The following is a 25284-nucleotide window of genomic DNA, read 5'->3' as shown; positions in this document are numbered from 1 at the left end:
ATGAATTCATTTTATCATCATTAAAATATATTGAAGTTCAAAAGATGAAAGATCTATATGAAAATTCTATTATTATTAGTTTAATCTTTGTTATTTGTGTGATTTTGATCAAGTAATGTAATATAATTTTTATTAGTGTGTAAAAAAAGAGATTTTATTAGAATTTAAAAATTGAAGTAAATAGACATTTCAAATAATTTTAAATTTAAATATTTTTTTATATTTCTTTAAAAATATTTTAAAATTTATCAACTAGGTTTAATTAATGCTTGCATATTTAATAAATGTCTTGATTCTCAAGAAATGTTTTTTTGTATTCTAATTTGAAATGTATATAATTATAATATAATTTATTTTTAAATATTTGATATTAAAGAAACAACATTCCTATCATTTTTGAATATTTAATAATATTATGTTTCTTTTAGTGTAATTTTTTATTATTTTATAAAAATTAGTTAATTTAGTAAGGGTACATTGTCGATGAGGATATGGATGAGACAAAAATTTGATACTTGTTGGGTTTGGATATGTAATGATTTTTTTTCTCTTAAAATGTGTATGGGATAGTAAAACATGTCATCACCGTTGTCATCCCTAACTACAAGTTTAAAAAATACTCCATTTTGAATTTCACAATATTAGTATGCTTAGTAGAATTCAATCTATTGATTGAGAACCAGATGTAGTATACATAAAGAGATGAATCAGTATAAAAATATCTTGCATATCCTTCTTTCTTCGTACCCTTCTACATAGTACATATAATAATAAAAAAGTGATAGAAGAAGAGTTGTATAGAAATACATGTTTAAAATGCTTTCAAAAAGTACATGTAAACCTTAATATGTTATAATTCACCGGAAGCAAAAGTCACTAACCACTTGTAATGAAAAAGCTATTATTTGAGCATTTCATCATCATATGATATTTACATAAAGTTTTAAAAAATAATTAAGATGCAATTTAACCTAACTTTTTTTGTATTTTTACTATTTTAACAAATTTATACTTAACTTTTGTCTTGTTTTGATATGCACATTGTTTGGATTTTTTTTTTATCGATAATAAAGAAAATATTAATTGGGAACACTTGGGGTGTTTCAATCATATTACAAAAACATCTGAAAAGAAGATTAAACACTAAGATTACACAAAGAGATTAGAAAGAAAAGAAAAAGACATATAATCACACGGTTTTGATAAACATCTAACAAAGTTGGATCTTTCAAAAAAAATTCTAGTATTGTTGAACCAGTCCATCATTTGGATCTTCCTGTTATCATTCTTGTAACATTTCAGACTTGTAGAGGGAAACCTTCAAAGAGACTCTCATTAGCCAAAGTGAGTGTGAGAATCATCCTACAACAAAGAAAGAGCACTCTAGACTAAAAGTTTTAGAGAAAGGTTATTACATGTATCTGCAAACAAGAACCTCTACCTAAGTGTTCATAGGAAAATAGGAGCTTAAGGATCTAATGTAAATAAGACGACATAAACACCAATCCAAGTATGAAAACTTTGCTTTTGATATTTTATTTGTAATCCATATCCAAGCCTTAACGTGGGCTAAATTAAACACCTCTTCCATATCTTTTTCATTGTTCCTAAAGATTATATTATTCCTATGTGTCCAAATAGACCATACAATAGTTACCCACATACATTTCCAAGTTGTGTTGCCTTTATTGTCTATCCCTAACAAGTTAAATTGTTGGAAGTGTTCTTTTGGTATATTTTGGTGTGCTATGACAATTCCAACCCATCTATCACACAACTTCCATAAGCTTTCTGCTATAGTACAACCAAAGAATAAATGTTATATTGATTCTTCAAGTGTCTCACATTACACACACACGTGACATGTCACATTCACTTCTCTTTTGATTAAGTTGTCATGAGTTGCAACTCTATTAATCAGTAGTTTTCATGCAAAGTGTAGTGTTGATGGTAAAGCTTTAATATTCCAAAGCTAACCAAAAATATCAATGTCTTCTTATATTATTCTATTTATAATTTTATTGTATGGGTGATTTCCCAGTAAAAATATTAGTCTCGTTGTCTTTTCACTCTCATTCATCCTCTTTGCACTTATCTAATCAACATTGTCCCAACTCATACATTAAATTAAATATGTGAACTTTCTCCCATTCAAAACAATACATTTGTCATTGTAATTTCCATTCTCAAAATTCTTCATTCCATTTTCCAACCTCCCCTAATTTAGCTTCCTTGTAGAGGAATTGACATACATTCAAGGATAATAACTTCACTAAGCCAACTATCTTATTAAAATCAAATAAGGTTGCCTTCTCGTCTACACCAAGAAATGGTTTTATCAAGTCAATTCCCTTTATGTCCCTTTCCATCTACTTGTTTAAGTCATTGTCTAGTCTCCATTAATGTTGTTTAAGCTTGTGGAAATTTCATCTAAACTTTGTATTTCACTCGAATTGTCTAATTTATGTTTCACACTTAACTAAATATTTATGTTACACACTTAACAAAATATTCCTTAAACAAAATTACTTGGATTCATTAATCAATTCTGCATTCAAAGGATATACAAATACTTTATACTTTTTCTACAATACATAAAATGTACAATTTTTCTCTGCAAATCCCTATAAAGTATTGGAAACATCAAATTTTGAGTATTAATTACATTAGATAAAATGTTGAAAATTATAATTTATTAATGAATAATATCTTTTATGACAAAAACTAACTTGGACAGAATTTATTGCCTATAGACTAAAGTTGGATAAACATATTTGGTATAACAATTTTGTTAGTATCATACCACCTTTGAATGACATCTTTAAGTTATGACATCTTTATTTAAGTTCTGACGACATTTTAGTTAAAAGATTTACTAACTATTGAAATTATATTTTATCTGAAGGAATACTTAAAATTACTTATGTGAACTGAAATTTTAGGAAGACTGAATAATTGAAAAAACATTTACATACTTATTTCTATACTAATATACTTTACTCAGAAATACATCAAAAAAATCAGTAAAAATGTTTTCATCATCTAAAGTACATAACGATTCTAATTAAATTCTACATAAATTAAAAAATCACTTAAAAATTCAAGTTTCTATATTCAATAGAAACAATTATAATGAATTCCAAAGCTTTCAATATTGAAATCATCTTGATACTAAAGAAAAATGCTAACTTACAAATTTCCTTGATACACATGAAAAAATATTACTTCAATTTCACTTGTCATATTCTTCATCTCTACTATTATTTTATCTCGAAACAAACCTGTATTAACTCATCGCTTTCTCTGCTAAAACTCATGCAAAATAATGCTGAGAAGGTTACGTTCAATAGAACTGAATGTAACTATAATACTGTAATAACGATCCATTAAATAGACCTGATTGTAACTATACGCAAGAATATTATCAAACACCCTACGTTGCATGGGCAACATTTTGAGTATAAGCAACCAGAGATACCAAGTTCGCTAGAAAATAAAAAATATATATATTATCGCTTGCATTTGTAGTAAAATAGAAAAGAAGCCAATTGTACTCTTTTCAATAAATCCCGTCTCGATTAAATAAAACATTTCTCAATGCAAAATCTTAAACCAAATCATCTGAACCTAAACAAAAATAAGACATCTCGTACACCAAAGACATAAATGCATCTAGCGAAACCTGTAAGAAGCAAATAAAACCTATTTCTTCTTGTCTCCAGCTCCACCAGCCCTACACACCAAATGATAAGAACATAAGCAATAGAAAACCACCAAAGAATAATAAACATTAAAGAATGTCAATTATATTAATAAAATATATAGGGTATTGAATACAATGTTGACAAAAGAACATAGAACAACCTCATCTTCCTGAGAACATTGGACATCTCTTCTCTCTTCTTCTTAGCGCGTTTATGGGTTCCAAGCTTTCTCTTCGCAACCTTCAGTGCCCTCTTATCCTTTCCAACCTTGAGTAACTCAGTTATACGCTTTTCATAAGGTGCAAAACCAGCAACCTCTCTGATGAGGTTCCTCACAAAGTGCACCCTTTTGCTGGTTTTCTGATAAGTAATATATTGTTAGGAACACAAAACATAAGAATGTTGAAAGCAATGTAATGGTGAACAAAGGATTTATCCACACAGCTTTTGATCTTCTCTTTTATTTCATATAACAAACATGAAAATTCAAGACATTTTAACAGAGATGATTCACTAGAAAAGACTTCAAAAACTTGAACCTTTTGTTTGCACTATGTCAATAAATTGCAGCACAAAGTGTATAACTTTTACAACCATAAATAAATTGCTGCACAAAATGTATAACTTCTACAACCACGATTACAAATATTGAGTTCAAAATTTGAGTGCACCCACAGACAAACAAAACAACAAAGATAGTAACAACTAAAAGAAACAAAATTTTCAATACCAATATTGCAGGGATGAAGCTACCTCTACTATATATCTCTGAAGTATCTATAAACAGTTCACTTATTTACTTGATTTTTAAAAGTAGAGTAAATACTACATAAAGTCATCTTATTATTTCACCCAGGATAGACAAATCTCTCTTCCAGATTCGAACCTACTCTTGACGTTTTCGAGATATAAAAACAACAAAAATTTTGTAAAGTCACTCGCACTCTTTACGCATAACAATCTCTCCCAGCTCTGAAAAACCAAACAAAGTAAGCATATCCACTATACCCAATACATTACCTCCATTACACTTATTAACACAACTTAAATATCATTATAAACCTCATTTCTCGTAAGAAATCCCAAGAGTCGACAAAACTGCATCTTTAAAAATAGAAGGAAGAAAAGGTTGCCAAACAATCAAACAAACGAGGCACTTGAGGACATCCTTCATTCATCATTCTTGATTAATACTCTAATTCTAACAACACCACGCACAATCCAAAATTCACAAAACATAAATCTAAAATGTTCAAAAACCATTTAAATTTAAATTAACTAAAATTAAATTAATCTTACCCCTTTGCGATCGGAGGGCCGTGGGGGCAATTCCTTCTTGGTAACAATGTGACCCTTGTTCAATCCAACAAACAGACCCGTACTAGGTGGTTTGGGTGCCATTTTCCTCTCCCTAAACAAACATGATTCAAACTCGTTACTAGTTTACACAAAAATAAGCTAATAGAGAGGTAGAAGAAGTTGTGCAAAGGGATGAGTGAGACGAATTTGAAAAGCACGAGAATTACCTATCTTTCTAGTTGGAGGCTTCAGAAACCCTAACACTGCTGTGAAAGAGGGAACTAGGGTTCTTCGTTGATCTCCTTAAGCCTTTATACGAGAGGCTCAAATTGGACATGGATCCAATCACAGTTTATATCTGAGCCCGGCCCATAACAATTTTCCTAAAGCCTTATTATTTCAACTCCATCTAATTTAATTTAACATATTTTTTTTCTTTATTTTATTAGGTGTGTTAATTTATTTGTTAGACATTTAAATTTTTGAAAGGTTTAATTGTTTTTCAGTTCGGAAATTTAGAATAATTTTACTTTTCGTTCCTAAAATTAAAAAAAAAAGTTTTTTTAGTCACTTCAAATTAAAAAAAAATCCTAAATATTAAACTTTAAACTTTAAAAAACACATTTTATCAAATTTTGTTTTTATGGAAAAATTAATTTTTAAAAAATTTTAGGGACTAAAACTAATTATAAATAAATATTTTTAATACAGGTTATATTATAATAAAAATTAATTGTAAATAATATTTGTTTAGCATATAAAATATACTTTAAATTTATAATAAATGTTTTTTAATTAGATAAAATATTATTTTTAACGATTAATTATTTTAAAATTAAATTAAGATAAATATACAAAATGAACGAAATAAAAAGTTCAAAAGAATCGTTAAAATTGTTCTAATTTAAAAATACTTATATATTATCGTGTTGAATAAGATTGTAAAATGACCTTCATCATATCACCTTGTTTGGTTGTAAATAATAGGATAACGATATTTTGACGTCATTTCTTTTACTCATATTTGACATTGTCTACGTGCCATTAAGTTAAAGCAATTTATAACTTTTTTTCGTTGACACACGTGTGACTGTTTTGGGTGGGAAAGGTGGGAATTAACTTGGAAGCAATTCATTTTAGTAGGTGAAACCACCAAAAGTTCAAAACTTTGAAGTAGTTCAGCACCAAACACCAGGGTACATAATCTTCTTCTTGTTTGGTGGCGGTTTGACTGGTAAAGCTTTCGTCTTGGTTGTAGAGAAACTCATTTGGAAGTTCCTTTGAAGGTTCATGAAAAAGAGGGCATGTTCCCCGTGTAGTTTAGTATTTCTTCTTCTCTAACATTTGGTTTCTTCATTTTGGCAAATGAAATGAAAAGTTGAAACCTTTAGAATAGAGATCTTATATGAACCAAAACAATAGAAAGGCTTGTGGTGGTCGTTGCGTGAGGGTTTGGCTTGGAAAGGTTTCGTCTCGGTTTCTTGTTGGTTTAGAGAAACCCATTTCGAAGAACGACGAAGCTCTGTCAAGAACAAAATCTTTGGTTTTAGAGATAACCATCGACCTTGTGGCGGTAGTGGTTGGATTTGTGGTGGGTGGGCTATACATTGTCGTTGATGTGGTAGTTTGATTTTGTTGTGTTTGTGGTGAGGACTACAAAATGGGGCGAAAAGGACTTCAAATTTGGCAATTTTATTTGGTTAATTGAGTATAAATTTCTTGTATGCAAATTTTTAGATGTTATGAATTTGGTTATATGTAGTTGTATAAATAGATATATGTTCATTTATATCAAGTGTATTGAGATAAAACCAAAGTTAGTGTAAGAGACAATACTTGTTCAAAATGTGTGTGCCAGGTCCCCACTTGTTAAGGTTATGGTCCCCATTTTGGCATGACAACAACAACTAGTATGTTAATTTTAGTGACTTATATATACAGCTATAGAGATGTCAAAATGGGTTTCAACCCGTGAACCAACCCGGCTCACCATAGGTTTGAGCCGGGTTGGGTTGAGAAAAATTTAATTTTTTCAAAAGTGGGTTGAATTCAACCTGGCTCACTTAACCCACGGGTTAAACGGGTTCGAGTCAGGTTGAAGGTGGGTTGGCCCACTTAACCCACCAACATTTTTTTACAATTTTTTAATTCTTTTAATAATTATTTACTACTTCTATTATATATGTTTACAATTTCATATTTTTAAATGCTAGAATATTGCTCAATAATATTTGAATAGTTTGAATGTTTAATTAATTTGATTGTCAAGTTATATATGTTGATACTTTAATTTTTAACTATAATCTTTATAGTAAATTATTCAAGCAACCGTCTTATAAATTTTTTTTCTAAATTAGCATAACAAAAATGTATAGTGTAATATTAGTCATGTTTTCTTAGACTATATGGATACTTTCTTGGAAACAATTCATCATATATTGGTGGTGAGCATAATCAAGATATTGGTTTTTGATTTTACTATGATTATCATCTCATGGGTTACTTAAAAAATTATTTAAATATTTGAATACTAATAAATAAATAAATAAATAATTTTTTATGTGGATTGGTGAGCCAACCCACTTAACCACCAACCCGTGGTGGGTTGAGTTGGGTTACAAAATTTTTGGCTCACCATAAAGTGAGCCAGGTTAGGTTCACTCATTTTCAACCCGGCTCGTGATAAGCCAATCCGTGTGAGTCGGGTTAGTTTACTTTGACATGTCTATACAGCTATAAAATATTGTTATGTTTACGAAATTAGTTTTAAGTACAAAAAATAAGAAGTAATATGTTATGATAAATGTTTAATTTCATTATCCACATACTAAAGTTGGAAGAGTCCATTGCAACTCCCCATATAATTTTCCATTGCTCCTCAATTGCGCATAGAAGTGTGGAACAACTACATTTGTGGACAACATCGCTTTAAAGGCAAAGTTAATGACATTGTTGTGTATTAATGAAGTTTGAGGACAAACAAAAACAGGTCATGTGTACGAAAAACTAAATGATAACATTAAGAAACTATTTGTGTTCAAAAATTGTTTTCGAACTACCCACTTATGTTGGCTTTGCTCCCCACTTTACTCACTTCAGCTATAACCACATATTTTTGAACTTGCAACCACTTTTTCTTTAATATGAGATCCAACAATAATATTTGGTGTCATGTAGGTTGTTTTCTTAAAATGGACATTGTTACAAAGTAGGCCTATAAGAAATAAAATAAGAACATAAATATAATAAATGATTTTGAAAGTGAAATTCATATATTTTGATCACCAAAAGATGCATTTGAGTCATTATCAACAACAATATAGTACATTGGATTCATTCTTTATCAAAAAAAATATTACACCAACTGTCACAAACACATGTGGGGAGCCATGTGGAAATAAGTGGGAAGTTGCTTTGAAGTTTTTGTACAATTTTTCGACAACTTTGAAATTATGACATAACATGTTCTTTATACCTAAAATGCATCACACAAATGTACCTAAAAGGCATCCTATAAATACAATTAATTTAAACTTCCAATTACATGTTCTACCCTCAAACTTCACCTCCATTGTTTGTCGTTTCAATCAAAGTTGAATTGTAACATAAAACCCCATTAACTTTGCCTTCAATAGTCATTAACATAAACGAATTGATTTCTACTGTTATAATTAAGCGGGGAGCACGATGTAATTAAACGAAAAGTTGCGTTAGACTTTTCCAACAAGTTTTAAACTTTACAAATCCAAAGTTTTTGACAATATAGCTACACATTAAACAACATACAACTAATTGTACAATTGCACATTTACAATTTTCTACATGGACAACAATTTGGCAGATATAATCACAACTGAATCAAGCAAAATATACATGCATTACTATTTTATACGAAAATATGGTTAATACATAAGTCTTTTAGTCATATAACAACCCTAACAATTACTATCAATCTGTACATGTTTTGAAATTTACAACAATCATAAACCTATCAAACTATTTTCGGTCCCTTATCTTCCCATATCCAACAAACAGATTTCTTATCGCATGACTCTTAAACCGCATTTGAGGTTCTACCTTCATATAGTCATATATATTGTTATATTGTCATGTTCCCATCATGAATAAAACTTGCAAATAAAAGGGTAATTGTGCATTATTATTATTATTATTGAAAATTGAAGAGGTTTGTTAATATATTTAGTAAGAAAAAGGACCATGGAAGTGTATGAACTTTTCAGCCCATACCCAGGGATTAGATTTAAAATTGGACCATACTAATTACATTCAAGTGATTATGAAAAAAAAAATAACGGATTTGATTCAATATTTTGATAAAAAAGTGTCACACCAGCTCTGACACACATGTAGGGAGTCATGTGCAAATAAATGGAAAGTTGCGTTGGGGTTTCTGTATATGTTTATGACAATTTTAAATTTACACACACCATGTTCTGTGTAGTAAAATAGACCATAACAGACGCACCCATGAAACATTTCTAACCCAACCGCAAACAACAAAACAGTTCACCCAGTAACACGCACACCAATAACAACGAAATAGGAAACACCCATAACAAATGCACCCACACCACATTTCTAACCCAACCCGCAAACAACGAAACATTCCACCCCACAACACATACCAATAACAACGAAATGGAAAACACCAAATCACGACCTTGACTTACCCTTATTGTACTCTTAAACACCAACACAATCATATGCCCAACGCATATATTAATCACTACAAATAAATTTAGATCACAAATACAACCATATAGTTCAAGCCCAAGACACCCAATAATAATGGAATCACAACACTCAACAACAACTTAACACACACACACACACACATACACTAAAATAGTCCTTCAATGCGAGAGTAATGGAAAGCAAAATGCCCCAGCTTCAACGCCACCAAGACCATAATCCGTAAATGAATCACCTCACTCGAACACAACCCAATCAATCCAATAAACTACAAAAGAAGACGGGGAACATGCCCTTTTTGTCACGGACCTTCGAAGGAACTTTGAAATGGGTTTCTCTACAACCAAGACGAAACCTTTCTCGGCCAAATCCCCACGAAACGAAAAGAAGATGAAGTACTTTAGTGTTCGATGCTGAACTACCAAAGTTTTGAACTTTTGGTGGTTTTGTCTACAAAAATGAACTACTTCCAAGTTAATTCCCAACTTTACCACCCAAAACGGCCACACATTTGTCAATGAAAAAAAATATAAATTGCTTTAACTCACTGATACGTAGGTAGCGTCAAAACTGAGTAAGAGAAACAATGTCAAAGTATCGTTATCCTAAATGATAATTGTCATTGATGTTATCAAATAAAGGTCACTTCTATAAAGCACTATTGAATGAGCAAGAATAGATAGGATTAAGTCAACCTTAATTGTCTCCCAATGAATTCAATAAAATCTAATTAAGAAAAACACTTATAAGAATTTATAGAAAGGTTAATACATTTATAACTATATATAAAGAGGATTCCTTTTTTGTGTCCATAATTATTATTCTTATTTTACCTTTTATAATAAATTATTTATTTATTTTTTAAAAATAACAGTTATTTTTACATGTTATTTGTAAAACTTTCCTAACAATTATGTTTTGCTTTTTCATTCATCAATAGTTATTTTCTCTTATTTTCTCCATTCATTCAACTTTGCTCTTAGTAAATATAAATTTACTTTGTATATTAACTTAATGACATTATAATATTATCATCTATGTTTACGCTAGTAGTAGAATAGTAAAAGAATAGAGTTTTAAAAGACAATAGATATGAAAAGATTTAAATAAGAATGATAAAAACAAGTTAATTATTCAACTTGCTCATGATTGGGTTCTTCATTGACTATTAGATGATTGTTATTGGTTTAACATGCAAATATGGAACTCAAATTAACCAAGCAAGCTTTAATTAGTTTGTTAAAACTATTATTCATTCCAAGAGAATATGATTAAGGCTCAAGTTATAATTTACTCCTTCCAAGCATGTATGACTAAATTATTAATCTATTCTTTTATCTTTTTTATCAAGAAAACTAATACTGAAATCTAAATTAATTAAACTTGCATCAATTAATTCATTAGTTCCTCATTTGTTTAAAGTGTATATGAATGAAAATCAATTAACAACTCTCTTATTCCAAGCATATACAAGATAAGTATTCTACTACACCAAACATGTTTCAACCATTTACATGAAAATTACTGTTTTACTTACATAAAAAAATCAGAATTAAGCAAACTGATACAAGTTTTAATTATAGTTTAAGACTAAATTTTCAAGAAGAGTTCTAAGACAATCATAAAAGCTTAAATTAGAACATAAAAGAAATGAATAAAAATGAACTTTGTTTGATTTAAAGAACAATGTGCTAATTACATCGCACCTCAAAATCCATTATCAAATTATGGAGGAATCAACCAAAGACACTTAGCCTTCCATGTGGAAGGCAATACATGCTATAATGAAAAGGAAAAGTGTAAACAATGAAGTGGTGATTGAAAATATGATTAATATGATGAGTGAGGATTTGGAAGCTCATTGGTGTTATTTATTCATAGCAATTTTGAATGGGCCTCAGTTGTTGTTCCAACCACGATAAAGATCCAAAGTATTGACTTTAGTTGCAACTCTAATTCATGATCTTCGTTCGTAGCAACTACTTCTATTGTATAGGTCAAAAATATCAATATTGATTGCTTGTAATCACATTAGCAGATTTACCTCAGATTTCATGTAGAAGTTTAAAGGATTTGAAAAAACTTTGCATACATGGAAGGTATGGTAAGGATAATGAGGTTGTGAACATGGGAATAAATGTGTCAAGCTTGATTAAGAACCCTATTGAAATACCACAAAAATACAAGGATCCATATATCTTTTCTATTCCTCGTGTAATAGGAAGTACTAAGTTTGACAATGCTATGTTAGGTTTATGAGCTTCTATCAATGTGATGCCACTATCAGTTTTTATTTCTCTTTCTCTAGGACCTCTTAAGACTATAGGTGAGGTCATTCAACTAGCCAATTGTAGCACAATTAATCCAATAGGTGTGTTTGTCCGTGTGGATAAGTTGATTTTACCTGTAAATTTCTACATCTTGGATATGAAGGATGGTGAAGGAATGAGTTCGACCATTATTATCTTGGGAAGACCGTTCATGATGACAACATGTACAATGATAGATATGCAAGCAAGGTCATTGACTTTGGAGATAGGAGATAAGAAGGTGAAGTTCAATGTTTTGGAAGCTATGAAGCACCCAATTGAAGACCATTCTCTATTTTGTATTGAGTGATATAGTAAACAAGTTTTCTTCTACTTTCTTAGATGTTTTTTTTCCTACTTTTTGTCCATCTTTGGATTTTTCTTTTTCGAAAATGTTGTACACGATTTTAGACAAATAAAATTATAAAATAGGTGAAATTGAGGATGAGGTGTCACTAGATGATACCTTTATCGCATTCGAGTGTGAGGCTGAGGTGACTTAGATTACCTTGGGTAGTAAAATGTTGCCATCTATGGTACAACCACCCACTTTGGAGTTGAAAATCTTGCGATCTCATTTGAAATATGCTTATCTTAAGAGGGATGAGAAACTCTTGCTATTTTATTTGCCTTTCTTGTTGATGAGCAGGAACAACAACTATTGTAGGTTATTACATAACATAAGATAGCAACAGGTTGGACTTTGGTGGATATTCTCGGTATTAGCCCTTCTTTCTACATGTACATAATACTTTTGGAGGAGGATGCTAAGTTAATGAGGCAACCTCAAAGGAGGCTAAATCCTCAGCTGACGGAGGTTGTGAAGAAGGAAGTTACCAAGTTGTTATAAGTAGGTATTATTTATCCTATTTCTGACAACACTTGGGTGATACCTTGTTGACAAACTTTTAGTCGCGTTAAGGCTAACAAATTTCAAGTTTATCCGCCTAATGTTGTAGGGAATTGACTTAGGATCAATCCAGGGAAAAGATATGTATTAAGTCTCAGATTATATGGTTTATACTTGCTAAAAAGGAACAAATGCAATGGAGAAATTTAAAAACTTATAATGAAGGAAACTAACTAAGTGCATTTAATGTACTCTTGAGAATATAAAATGCTATGGAAAATGCATGACTACAAGCAACTAGTTTAATTGGCCTAATGAATGAAAGGTGTGCGACTACAATGCAAGAAGAGATGCTAAATATTTAACAACTTCTAAGATGGAGTTTTAATGCAAATTTTAAATGACAATAATTATGACTTTATGGCTTCCTAGCCTAATCATGATATGCATTTCTGATTTTAGATTTTGTGGATGTGATATGATATAATAAAAGCATGGACAATTCTGGGTTAAAGAGCAAATGTAGACATCGCACTCAAAATAGGCCACATACAATTGAAACTTAAAATCACCTATTTGTTGGCACAAGTGGATTTGTTGCATATAGATTTGATGAAGGATTGAAGATCTGATCAAGCTTGAAGTGAATTTGACTTGGTTGGCGTGAAAGGACTTCAAGCTTGAAGATGGAACTTGAACTTGAAGACTATTTGGTTTATCTTTTCTTCATTGCATTGTTCTGAATTTAAGTCTATCAAAGAAATCAATTTTCATAATCTTTCATTGTAATCTTTACATGTTTGCATAATCAAATGATAAAACATTGCATATGTTATTAGTTGCAATTGATCATGGTTATAAAGTGATTAAATTCAAAATATGATATTAAGTGACTTTTCGATGCACTCATTGTCAATATTTTGGTCGATTAACTCTATTTTCAATCGGTTGAAATGTGTGATCCCGAAGTGATAGTTTGCTAAAATCTCTGGTTAATCAGAATTAAGTAAAAGATTTTTACAAGCTTAAAATTGAACAAAGTTTTCAAAACGCCAATTATGCCCCTTCTTAGCTTTATACATATTTTAATACTTACACTATTGTGTTAGATATGAAATGGTGATTTTAACTAAGAAGGGGGAGGTTGAATTGGTTGTTTAAATTTTTTTCGGAAACTTAAAATCCCTTTTGATTGAATTAAATAAAAATTCGAATGCAAAAGTTGTAAGATAGTACACTTTGAACTGGTCAAAAAATAAAAACAAGAGATTAATCAGTTCATACACCTATGAATCAGTTCATTAAAAATTCAAATCAATCGGCGAAAATTCTAGGAAATTATGCATAATGCAGATTTCACGAATTTCACTCAAGCAATAAACTTTTACACACAAGACTTGTTTCAAACAATATTTCTAACAGGTATGCAATATCATATTACACAAAACACAATCAAACACAACAAAGAATGATTTACTTGGTTTTATTGAGATTTTAAAGTGAGTGAGAAGAAGGAAAAAGAGTGGCACAATTATTTTTATATTGGTTCACTCAATCACAAAGGTACATCCAATTTACCAGGACAACATGAGATTGATTTCCACTATATTCAAAAGTTTTACAAATCACATACCAAGATTACACTTTTGAACAAAGAAAACACAAAGATTCTTTACTCACAAAAATCTAGACTACAACCCTGCAAAAATCACACTCACAAACCTGGAATCACACCTGGAACAAAACAAGAGACACACGAAATACAAAACCTGATGGTGGCTCTCCCTAGCCAACCATACACGAGTTATTCAAGCTTCTACCAAGCCAAAATGCCTCCAAGATCAACCAATATCTTCAATCTTCACCTTGCAGTTGTGCAATTCAGAGAGAGAGAGAGAGTTTTCCAGTGATGAATGATAAGTTTTCGTGCTCAAAACCTCAAAATCGTGTCTTTGCTCTCGAAAACACAACTTCTATAGTCTGGTCTTAAGTGAAGTCAATCAATTGAGTTTTCTGTATAATTAATTGATTTCTCTTTACTTAAGTGAAATCAGTCGATTGAAAAACAATTCAACTGATTGAATGCATTCATACTAGAAACTATATACCAGTCTTTTAACCTGTTAAAACTCATTTTAACATATTAAAAAGGACACACTAAGACTAGCAAAACATCTAACCTATGTCATCTAGCCTACGAATATGGTATAACATGTAACCATTACATTTAACACATTATTTCTAGATTTAATACAATAGAAACATGATCTTCAAGCAGATCTACATCAATCACATGTGATCTTCATCAATCACATGTGATCTTCATGCACTTTGTTTTATCAAATCTTTGCACCAAGCTTGCTTGTGCTAACATATTGGACCTAGGATTATCAAGATCATCATTGTTGTATATTTCTTTATGGAATTGTATAACTAAAAGCCATTGTTCAATCCAAACATTACAACATATGTGTGATTGGTTTATATACTTATGTACAAGGTAATGTTAAGAACAACTTTAAAATGATGAAAAACTATGGACAATGCACAATACCTGTAAGACCTGAGAAAATTAAATAGTTAATTAAATAATTATTTAATTAATGCGGGTAATAGGAGCCTTTAAGGCATTTAATGCAAAATCATATGACGTGGAAAAGTACTAGTTCAAGTGGTTGAGAGTACTTGGTTGTGTGAGAGGACTTGGGTTAAAGCCCTATGTATGCCAAATTGTATGTTATTTAATTTATGCATTTTTAATGTTATATTGGAATGTGGTAGTGATAATGTAATCCTAAAATTATAGGAATTATCACGAAACATGATTTGGTTGAATTGGTTGTGCATTTACTTTGTGATTAAAGGGTTGTGGGTTCAAACCTTGTTGGGAAAGAAACTAGAACTTTCTTTTTGCTTAATTTTATTTTGGCATGGTAATGAAGAGGCATAAAAACCCTAGTTGCCAAAAGGGGCAGCCTAGTGGACTAGAAACAACCAAATAATGGTTTATGATTAGCCATTAACATGAAACTTAATAGCAAAGAGAGTGTTGCATTTTCGTGTCAAGTTTAGCCAAGGGTTTTCTAGAGAAGTGGTGTTGATTGAAAGGAGAGGTGAGGCTGAAAGAACGTGGTTTGGAGTGGAAAGCAAAGGCTAGAAGGGTTTTGGTGGAAGGATACACATACCAATTCGAGTTAAGCAAGGAATCCAGGTAAGGAGAGTTGTTTATGGATGTTTTTAGTCGAGTCCAATATACTGTGCCTTGTATGAACCTAATTGCATGAACCCCTTTTCTGGTTGCGCTATTTCTGCATAATTCTGGGTTTTCGCCCAGAAACCGCCTGGCGGCACCTCCATGCCCGCCAGGCGGCACACCAATTTTACCCCAAAATTCTGGGTTTTGCCATGAACTGCATGGCGGTGAGACTGAACCGCCAGGCGATGCATGTTGTTCTGTCACTGTATGATTGAAATTTTGTGTAATTTGTGTTGTGCTGAATTTTCATTAACTTCTATATCTGTGGGGTTGTAAAATACCATGATATTCCTGATGCTGGCGTGATTCGAATTACCATTGGGGAGGGAGATGAGAGGCATTATGAGTCAAATGAAGGAATTCAATGATGTTTGATTTTTAGTATATAATGATGTATCTAGAAATCTTAGAGCACACAATGGGTAATAAGATCGAGAGGGAGTCTAGTAAACCATGTAAAATTGGTGGTGTTCTGTTAAAAGTAAATGCTGAATCAAATTCTGGGATTTTGGGTTTTACGTGGGTGCATAAATCTGGGTATTGTACCCATGATCTGATGCATCGCCTGCGGCATCTCATTGGCCGTCAGGCGACATTGAGTAACTAGGGTGGTTTTGAGAAGCCTGGAGTGGTGACTAGTAGAGAGGAAAAGGGTAAAGCCAAAATGGGATGAATTTCACTTCAATTAGGTGATATAAGTTGAGGAATAGGAACCTAGCAATGGCATAATTTGTACTAGATGTGGAAGAGTATTGTGAATCAGTGAGGTCAAATAAGTAATGAAAACTTTAGCGTTGACAGTAATTCTAATATTAGAATATGGTGGCAGGAGAGGATAAACCGATTGGAATAGTGAGTAGATGACCTTGGGTCTTGTTATGATGATTAATAATGATTGAAGGATAAAAGAATGTATTAAATGGGTTAAACATAGGAATTGGAGCTAAATGGAATTATGTGACCGTGGAGTTACAAATTATTTTGATGAGTTTGTATAGCCTATGGTGGTGAAGGAATTATATATTTCAGAATTTAGTAAGTTCAACTGGATGGATTAGGCAATTTTCTTAAGCTTAATTGAACAATTATGCTTGAGGGGAGAACTTGGTGAATCAAATGATGAGAATAAAAAAACCTATGAATGAGATATAGGAAATTAAAGTGATGGTGGGATGGCTGGAAAACTAGCAGGCCCTCAAAAGCAAAGGCGCAATATATCTTAGAGCAATCTGGATTATAGTACCAACCAATTTGAGTGCCAAAAATTAGTAGCAGTGTGCTTCTGGTATGGCGCCTAGTGGCCTGCTGATACCCTCTAGGCGATAGGAACAGCGTGAGAGGTCCTTGCACCATGTGGCGCCTAGCGGCAGGGTATGCTCCACCAGGCGGTATTTGTGAAATAATGGCTCTGAATTGACCAGGCGCCTAGCGGCAGAGGTGTTCTGCCAGACAATCTGCATTGGTTTCGCTTGGCGACGCTTAGGCTGTGCCAAGCGATGATGCTGCAGACTATGGCTTTTATGTGTGTTTCTTTTAAGTAGTGATGCTATACTTGGATCGGGAGATGCTGTGCCATGAGCGGGTAGGTTCATGGATGGTGGTGAACATGTGATGATATGAGCGGGGAGGTTCATATCCAGTTACTCTCGTGTGGGGATACGCGCGAGGTAGGTTCGTATGTTCCGTGCTCACACTTGAGAGATGCTGCATGTGGGGAGGTACGTGGCTAGAGGATCACATGTGTTGGACTACGGACGGGTAGGTCTGTAGAGCAGGACTACGAGTGGGGAGGTTCGTAGAGTAGGACTACAAGCGGGGAGGTTCGTAGAGGCAGGACCACGAGCGGGCAGCTTCGTGTGAGCATCATATTCTTGAGTCCAAGGCTAACTAATTATGTGATTGATGGTTGAATAACTAATTAGGTTAAATAAGATGGGTGTCTTATTTATATTCTATGATTATATATGTCAATTCTATTTTTATCAGCTCACCCTTTCTATTTGTGTTTGGCGATGATCGTGTGATTTGTTACACGGGAGCAAACGATGATATAGGTGATGTTGGGGATGCATAGACGACAGAGTGAGGGCTAGCTGGGATTAGCGCTACGGGTTTTATTATGTTTTCACTTGTTATTATGGATTTTGGAAATTGTAATAACCTCTGGTTTAATTTCATTTGAATTTTGTCGCGTTGGATATTAATTTTAAATTTTCCCGCGTTTGGGAATAATAATATTACAACGGTTGAATTTTCACTTTTATTATTTATTTATTTAATTAAGTAATATTCCCTAGGGATGTTATATTTGGTATCAAAGCAAATGTTTTGATTTTTGGGAAAACTTGGGGAGTGAGCTGACCGCTTATTGTTGGTAAAATTGTGCGGTTTGTTATTGATTATTAGAAAGTAATAGACCCTGTTATAATTTTGAGTTGTTCAATGTTAACAGCTGAACTATGTGGCGTGCACAGGCAATGGCAAACAAAAGACGTAGGAATACCGCTGGGGCTGATGAGATTGCGAATGCAATCCACAAGATGGTAGATGCGATGCAGCCTGTGATAGTGCAACCAAGAGCCATGATTCCACTTGTCAGACCTGTGACGATGGAAGACTTTATGCGCCATAAGCCAGCGAAGTTCACTGGGAAAGCCACTCCAGACGAGGCAGACACATGGCTTCGAGAATGCGAGAAAATATTCAGGGTGATATAGTGCACCGAGGCGTAGAAACTCACCTTCACCACCTTTCTGTTGGTGACCGAGGCAGAGTACTGGTGGATGGGGATGCAGTAGCAAATGCAGACCCAGGAGGAGGAGGTGACTTGGACCAACTTCAGGAGGAGATTCTTGGAGAAGTACTTCCCTAATAGCGCTAAACATGAGCTCGAGACCAAGTTCCTCACCCTACAACAGGGGAACTTATCAGTGCAGGCTTATGTGGAGAGGTTCGAGTACCTTGCGAGATTCTACTCGCAGATAATAACGGAAGAATGGCGCTGTAGAAAGTTTGAAGGCGGCATGAAGCATGAACTGAGGCGTTTGATCGTGCCCTTGAGAGTTAGGGAATTTCCTATTTTGGTCGAGCAGGCCAAAAGTGTGGAGCAGCTTGAGATGGGTCCTAATCGGGTCAGCCGTCCTCAGAAGAATAGTGCAGATAGCAGAAGAAGCCCTACAACAGACCTACCTCATCCTCATAGAAGTTAATGTGCTATAATTGTGGAGGAGAGCACATGAGGAGGGATTGCACTAGATCGGCAGGTAGTGGAAGGAGCAGTATGAGCACTCGCAAGTGTTATGCGTGTGACCAGCCTAGACATTTTGCTAACAAATGTCCTAATTAGAAGGCCAAACAAGAGCTCGATCCCAGCCACCTACGATAGAGAGGCTAGAGCAGCAGGCTGAGTCTTTGCTATGACTAGTACAAAAGCCACCCGATCATGTAGTCTCATACTTGATTATTGTTTATTGTTGGGTAACAGTGTGCTAGTGTTGTTTGACTCAGGAGCTTCGCACTCCTTCATATCCCACGACTGTGTGAAAAAATTGGGATTGTCGACTCGTGATCTAGGATGCGAGTTAATAGTTTCGACACCGGCATCTGGATTGGTTTTAACAAATTCTGCCTGTGTTGGATGCTCGATGGAAGTAGAGGGCAGGCGATTCAAGGTGAACCTCGTTTGCTTGCCTCTAGAGGGACTGGATGTTATATTGGGAATGAACTGGTTGTCCATCAACCATGCGGTGATTGATTGTGGACGACGCAAAATTGTATTTCCAGAAGCTGAAGGGATAGGGTTGGTATCGACACAAGAGGTGTTGAGAGAAGTGATTGAAGGAGCTACTTGCTTTATGATAGTAGCTCATACTAAGAAGGTAAGCACTGAGGAGCAGATCAGTAGAATACCGGTGGTAGATGAATACACTGATATATTTCCAGACGAGATACCGAGCTTTCACCCAGCAGGGATATAGATTTCTTAATTGATCTAATCCATGGAGCAGGTCCAGTGTCGGCAGCACCGTATAGGATGGCACTGACAGAACTAATAGAGTTGAAAAAGCAAATTGAGGATTTGCTAGAGAAGAAGTTCATTAGACCCAGTGCATCACCATGGGGAGCTCCGGTGTTACTGGTGAAGAAGAAGGATGAGAGTTCTCGGTTGTGTGTCGATTACCGGCAGTTGAATAAATTGGCGATAAAGAACAAGTACCCACTGCCAAGGATTGATGATTTGCTAGATTGGCTGAGAGAGGCATGTGTGTTTTCTAAGATTGACTTAAGGTCTGGATATCATCAGATCTTAGTCAAACCCGAGGATGTCCAGAACACAGCATTCCGCTCGAGATATGGGCATTACGAGTATGTAGTGATGCCATTTGGAGTGACTAATACTCCTGTAGTCTTCATGGATTATATGAACCAAATCTTCCGCCCCTATCTGGATAAGTTTGTAGTGGTGTTAATAGATGATATTCTCATATATTCTCAGAATAAGGAGGAGCACACAGATTATCTAAGGATTGTGCTAGAGGTATTGAGAGAACATCAGTTGTACGATAAACTGTCTAAATGTGAGTTCTGGTTAGAAGAGGTACAGTTTCTGGGGCATGTTATCTCTTCACAGGGTATTGCAGTGGACTCGAGCAAAATCTAGATAGTGTTGAAGTGGGAAAGGCCTTAGACGGTAACTGAAGTCAGAAGCTTCTTAGGGCTGGCAAGATACTACCGGAGGTTTGTAGAGGGGTTCTCTAAAATGGTGAGTCCTTTAACTCAGCTCACTAGAAAAGATCAACCCTTCTCCTAGACAGATAAACGCAAATAGTGTTTTGAAGAGATGAAGAGGAGGTTGACAACAACTCGAGTACTAGCTATTCTAGATACCAGTAAGAAGTTTGAGGTATATTGTGATGCATCTTATCAGGGTTGGGGTTGTGTATTGATGCAAGAGAAGAGGCTAGTAGCCTACGCATCTAGACAGTTAAAGGTGCATGAGAAGAACTATCCTACCCATGACTTAGAGTTGGATGTTGTAGTGTTTGCTTTCAAGACATGGAGACACTACTTGTATGGCTCTCAGTTCCAGGTTTTCAACGACCACAAAAGCTTGAAATACCTGTTTGATCAGAAGGAGTTGAATATGAGACAACGACGATGAATGGAGTATCTCAAGGGCTATGATTTTGAGTTCTGATGAATATGCTTTGAGTCGGAAGAGGATGCACATATCACCAATGATGGTGAAGAAGCTAGAATTGATCGAGAAGCTCAGGGATATGAACCTGGGTATACAGTTAGGGAAAGATTCCATTAGATGTAGTGTTCTGACCCTAACCAGAAAGTGATATCTTGGAGACTATCCGAGACCAGCAAAAGAATGATGCTGAGCTGCAACAGTTTGTGAGATGGTTAGGAACTGAGAAAGGGAAGGATGATGAGATCAGATGGCATCATGCGATTCCGCGATAGAGTATGTGTACTTGGGAATTGGAGGTTGAGAAAATAGATTATGGAAGAAGGACATAAAATTCGTCTTAGCATACATCCAAGTATGACTAAGATGTATCAGGATCTGAAATAGTCCTTTTGGTGGAATGGGATGAAAACTGATGTTGCCAACTTCATAGCATCATGCTTGGTGTGTCAAAAGGCCAAGATTGAACACCAACGACCAAGGGGTACACTAGAGTCGTTAGACATCCAGTAGTGAAAATGGGATATTTATGGACTTCATAACTCACTTGCCGAGGTTTTTTAAAGGGCATGATTCAATCTGGGTGATAGTGGACAAGTTGACTAAGTGTGCACATTTCCTCGCCATTAATCAGAAGTGGTCTTTCGATAAGTTGGCCGAGTTGTATGTTCGAGAAGTGGTCAGGTTGCATGGTGTGCCAGCTAGTATAGTATCAAACAAAGACCCGAGATTCACATCTTGTTTTTTGTAGTCTCTACAGGCAGCATTAGGGACTCAGTTGAGGATGAGTTCTGCATATCATCCCCAGGCTCATGGGCAGTCAGAGTGGACGATCCAGTCATTGGAGGACCTACTACGAGCTTGTGTGCTAGATCATATGGGAGGTTGGAGTGATATGCTTCCATTGGTAGAATTCACGTACAACAACTATCACTCCAGTATAGGCATGGCACCATATGAGGCCTTGTATGGGTGACGATGCAGGACACCGTTATGTTGGAACCAGGATGGGGAATTCCTGGTATTAGGTCCGAATTCCTACAGTAGACTTTTGAGAAGGTCAAGGCAATTTAGGAGCGAATGATAGCTACTCAGAGCAAACAGAAGTCATACGCAGATAAGAGGGGGCAGCCTTTAGAGTTTGAGGCTGGGGATCATGTGTTCCTCAGAGTCACATCGACGATGCATATTGGAAGGGCTATCAAATCAAGGAAGTTAACTCCGAGGTTTGTTGGGCCCTATCAAATTTTGAGGGAGGATCGGTGCTGCAGCTTATGAGATCGCCCTACCACCACACTTGGCAAATATGCACAATGTGTTCCATGTTTCCCAACTGAGAAAATACATAGCAGATCTATCTCATGTACTAGAGTCAGACGAAATTCAGATCAGGGAAGACTTGACATTGAACACTGGACCAGTACGGATTCTCGACTCACAAGTGAAGAAGCTGCGAGGGAAAGAGATCAGGACTGTGAAAGTGCTATGGGATGAGACTACTCAGGAGATGACCTGGGAGATGGAGGATTGTATGTTACAATATTCCCTAGGGATGTTACAATACCTATGAAAAAAAAGTTTCATAACCAAAAATCACTTTTTAAACCTAGGAATGGTATCAAATCATATGACAATACTTTGAGTCAAAAGTTGGACACAGGTTTGATGTAGATGCAATGCTGCTATATGGAATGTTTAATTGAATTTAGAATAAAAATCATGATGATTAATTCTATGTATTTTCATTGAGCACATGCAAAACTGAATATCAAGGTTGAATCTAAATTTGCAACTCTAACCAGATTGCTCAAATGCTAATATGAATGTTAAACCAATGTCAATAAGAGATTGGAAGAATATACAATGCAAATAACATAATTGCAGTAATATACTGAATCTGAGAAATCAACTCAATCAAAGAATCAAATGCAGAATTTGAATTCACAACTTGAAACCCAAATTGACAACAACATGACAATGCCAATGTTAGGAATGTGGATGCGGATTTAATGGAGATTTTAATGATTAAGCTATGCAAGAAGGAATTAAAATTATTCATATAATCCAGAAGTAGAATGCAATGTGAAATAAGATGCTGGAAATGCAGAATTATAAATAACAAACATACAATGAATAACAAGCTGCCACAAATCTGATTTATTCTTAAACAATTAATGTGAATGCAAGAATACAGAATTGGACTCCAAACGACAAACCTAAACTAATGTGTAACAATCATCAAATTCAAAATTGGAAAATGAAATTGATAAAGGACTACCCCTTAACTCCTTAAAAGAAGAATTTGAGGAAGAACCAATGCAATTCAAAGGACCTATGACAAGATCAAGGACCAAGAACTTGGAACAACATATATCTTAGTATTTATGCTTCACGAAGATGAGAATTTAAAGAACATGAGATTCATGACTTGGAGCACATTTGAAGAATATTTTAGGAAATTATAAATTTTGTAATTTTCTTTATTTTTAAGTTTACTTTGTTTGCTATGAAATTATGTTTTCAGTTTTATTTTATGTTTCGAGCTTTGGGCTTTCTTTTAGGGTTTTCTTAAACTTATATGCCTATATATAATGGTACCAAAAACTGATGTAAATACTTTTGAATCATATTATATACATTTGCATTCTTTGAGATAGGATTCACTTGCTTCTTGGGTTAGAATTTTGATTCTTATTAAATATTAACATCTTTATGGTGAATCTTCACTTAACTTACAATCTACTAGGTTGTAGCGTCCCCCACCCCTGTCTTATTACGTATTCTTCTCTGATTTATTTTGTTGTGCCTTTGAAATATTCAAATTCAAAAACGATCATACTCTTGCCTCGATAGGATTGTATCATCTGGTATCAAAACAAGGTTTTGGTTTGAATTTCCTTATCTATCTTATTTTTCTTTCATATGAAATTAGAAAAGAAAAACTAAATTTTTGTAATGTCTATGTTCTGAGCTTTTTTTTTTTTGAAATTTTGTTTGTTTCATTATTCTTAGAATTTTGTAAGGAGTAAAACACCAAAGGATTTTTCCAATTATGTTGAGTTTTTAATTTGTCATGGTTTTTCATGTTCTTCGTTTAAATTGTGTATTTTGTACATTTGATTTGTGAAAATTATTTGTTTTTGTGTTTTTCTGTTAATTGTAGTCCTAGTTAACTATTTGCAAGTGCAATTACATTGATTTACATGAGTTTGGGAGTTGAAGGACAATTTGGTTAGTTTTATTTGTTCTTGTGTTGAAGTGCAAAATTGAAAAGAAAAGAAAGAATAGTGGATCAAAGTCAAAAGGAAACAAATATATATTGAAAGAAAAGAAGAAAAGGAAGTAAGGATCCAAGAAAAAGAAAAAAGTTCTACACAAATTTTTGCTAGCATTTTATTTGTGGTTTATTGATATATTGTATTATAATCAGTCTTTTTAGTAGAGTCTCTACGTTGTCTCCTTTAAGTCTTTTTGGTAGTTATATTATTTTCTAATTTTCTTATTTTGTCTTTAAAATTTCTTGAAGTTTTGTCTAGATTTTTGTATTTTCTTTGAGCTATTGAGTCAAGATTTAAATCTCGCAATGTTGTTCACATTATTTATTCACTCTTTGCTTAAGCTACTAGAGTTCTTTGCCAAGCACTAAAGGGAATTTGAGTGGTAAAAGGCGAGAGAGTACATTCAAGAAAAAATCTGTAAGTGTGATACACGAGTTGGAATTTGAGTGAAACACTTAAAAGAGTGGTGAGGTAAAAAAAGAAATATTTTATTATTACTAACATTATTTTGCAAGACATGGCTTCTTCCCAGAATAGTGATCCTCCATCACCTAAGACTGCGACAATTATGGTTGCACTTGATAAACTCACCTTACAAATGAATCAAATGCAACAACACAATCAACAAAAGTTTGAAAGACTCTAAAATTCTAATGAAGATGTGAGCGTGAGATTGGA

General features: G+C 33.9%; 2 protein-coding genes across 3 annotated transcripts; one reads left to right on the top strand and one right to left on the bottom strand.

Annotated features, from left to right (window-relative positions):
* Nucleotides 1-3482: 3482 nt before the first annotated feature.
* LOC114181312 (large ribosomal subunit protein eL36x-like) lies at nt 3483-5373 on the bottom strand. Of its 2 annotated transcripts, none has more exons than XM_085672141.1 (4): nt 5231-5373; nt 5004-5111; nt 3865-4064; nt 3483-3733 (listed from the first exon to the last, which is right to left on the bottom strand). In XM_085672141.1, the coding sequence occupies exons 2-4, from the start codon at nt 5103-5105 to the stop codon at nt 3703-3705; spliced, it is 333 nt and encodes a 110-aa protein (XP_085528267.1). In that variant the 5' UTR covers nt 5106-5111; nt 5231-5373; the 3' UTR covers nt 3483-3702. The 2 variants fall into 2 exon arrangements, with proteins under 2 accessions (XP_085528267.1, XP_027923536.1); XM_028067735.2 differs by having other exon boundaries at nt 5004-5115; nt 5231-5366.
* A 13559-nt stretch (nt 5374-18932) lies between these two features.
* On the top strand, nt 18933-20108 carry LOC146886906 (uncharacterized). Its single transcript, XM_085671932.1, has 2 exons — nt 18933-19335; nt 19639-20108. Exons 1-2 carry the CDS (start codon nt 18933-18935, stop codon nt 20106-20108), a joined length of 873 nt encoding a protein of 290 aa, XP_085528058.1.
* Nucleotides 20109-25284: the final 5176 nt, after the last annotated feature.

Source organism: Vigna unguiculata, chromosome 4 (assembly GCF_037176805.1).
Source record: "Vigna unguiculata cultivar grain cowpea cultivar isolate G323 ecotype 2 chromosome 4, ASM3717680v1, whole genome shotgun sequence".
In the NCBI taxonomy this organism is placed as follows: domain Eukaryota; kingdom Viridiplantae; phylum Streptophyta; class Magnoliopsida; order Fabales; family Fabaceae; genus Vigna; species Vigna unguiculata.
Note: the sequence above shows the minus strand (reverse complement) of the source record. Positions and strands in the feature narration are given on the sequence as shown.

Bases quoted from the DNA above. Each gene is read 5' to 3' on its own strand.
- LOC146886906 (XM_085671932.1), top strand. From the start codon at position 18,933: ATGCAGACCCAGGAGGAGGAGGTGACTTGGACCAACTTCAGGAGGAGA. The intron at 19,336-19,638 runs GTTAATGTGCTA...TGTTTGACTCAG, and splicing joins CCTACCTCATCCTCATAGAA to GAGCTTCGCACTCCTTCATA.
- LOC114181312 (XM_085672141.1), bottom strand. From the start codon at position 5,105: ATGGCACCCAAACCACCTAGTACGGGTCTGTTTGTTGGATTGAACAAG. The intron at 4,065-5,003 runs GTAAGATTAATT...ATTACTTATCAG, and splicing joins GGCCCTCCGATCGCAAAGGG to AAAACCAGCAAAAGGGTGCA. The intron at 3,734-3,864 runs GTTGTTCTATGT...TTTGGTGTGTAG, and splicing joins AATGTTCTCAGGAAGATGAG to GGCTGGTGGAGCTGGAGACA.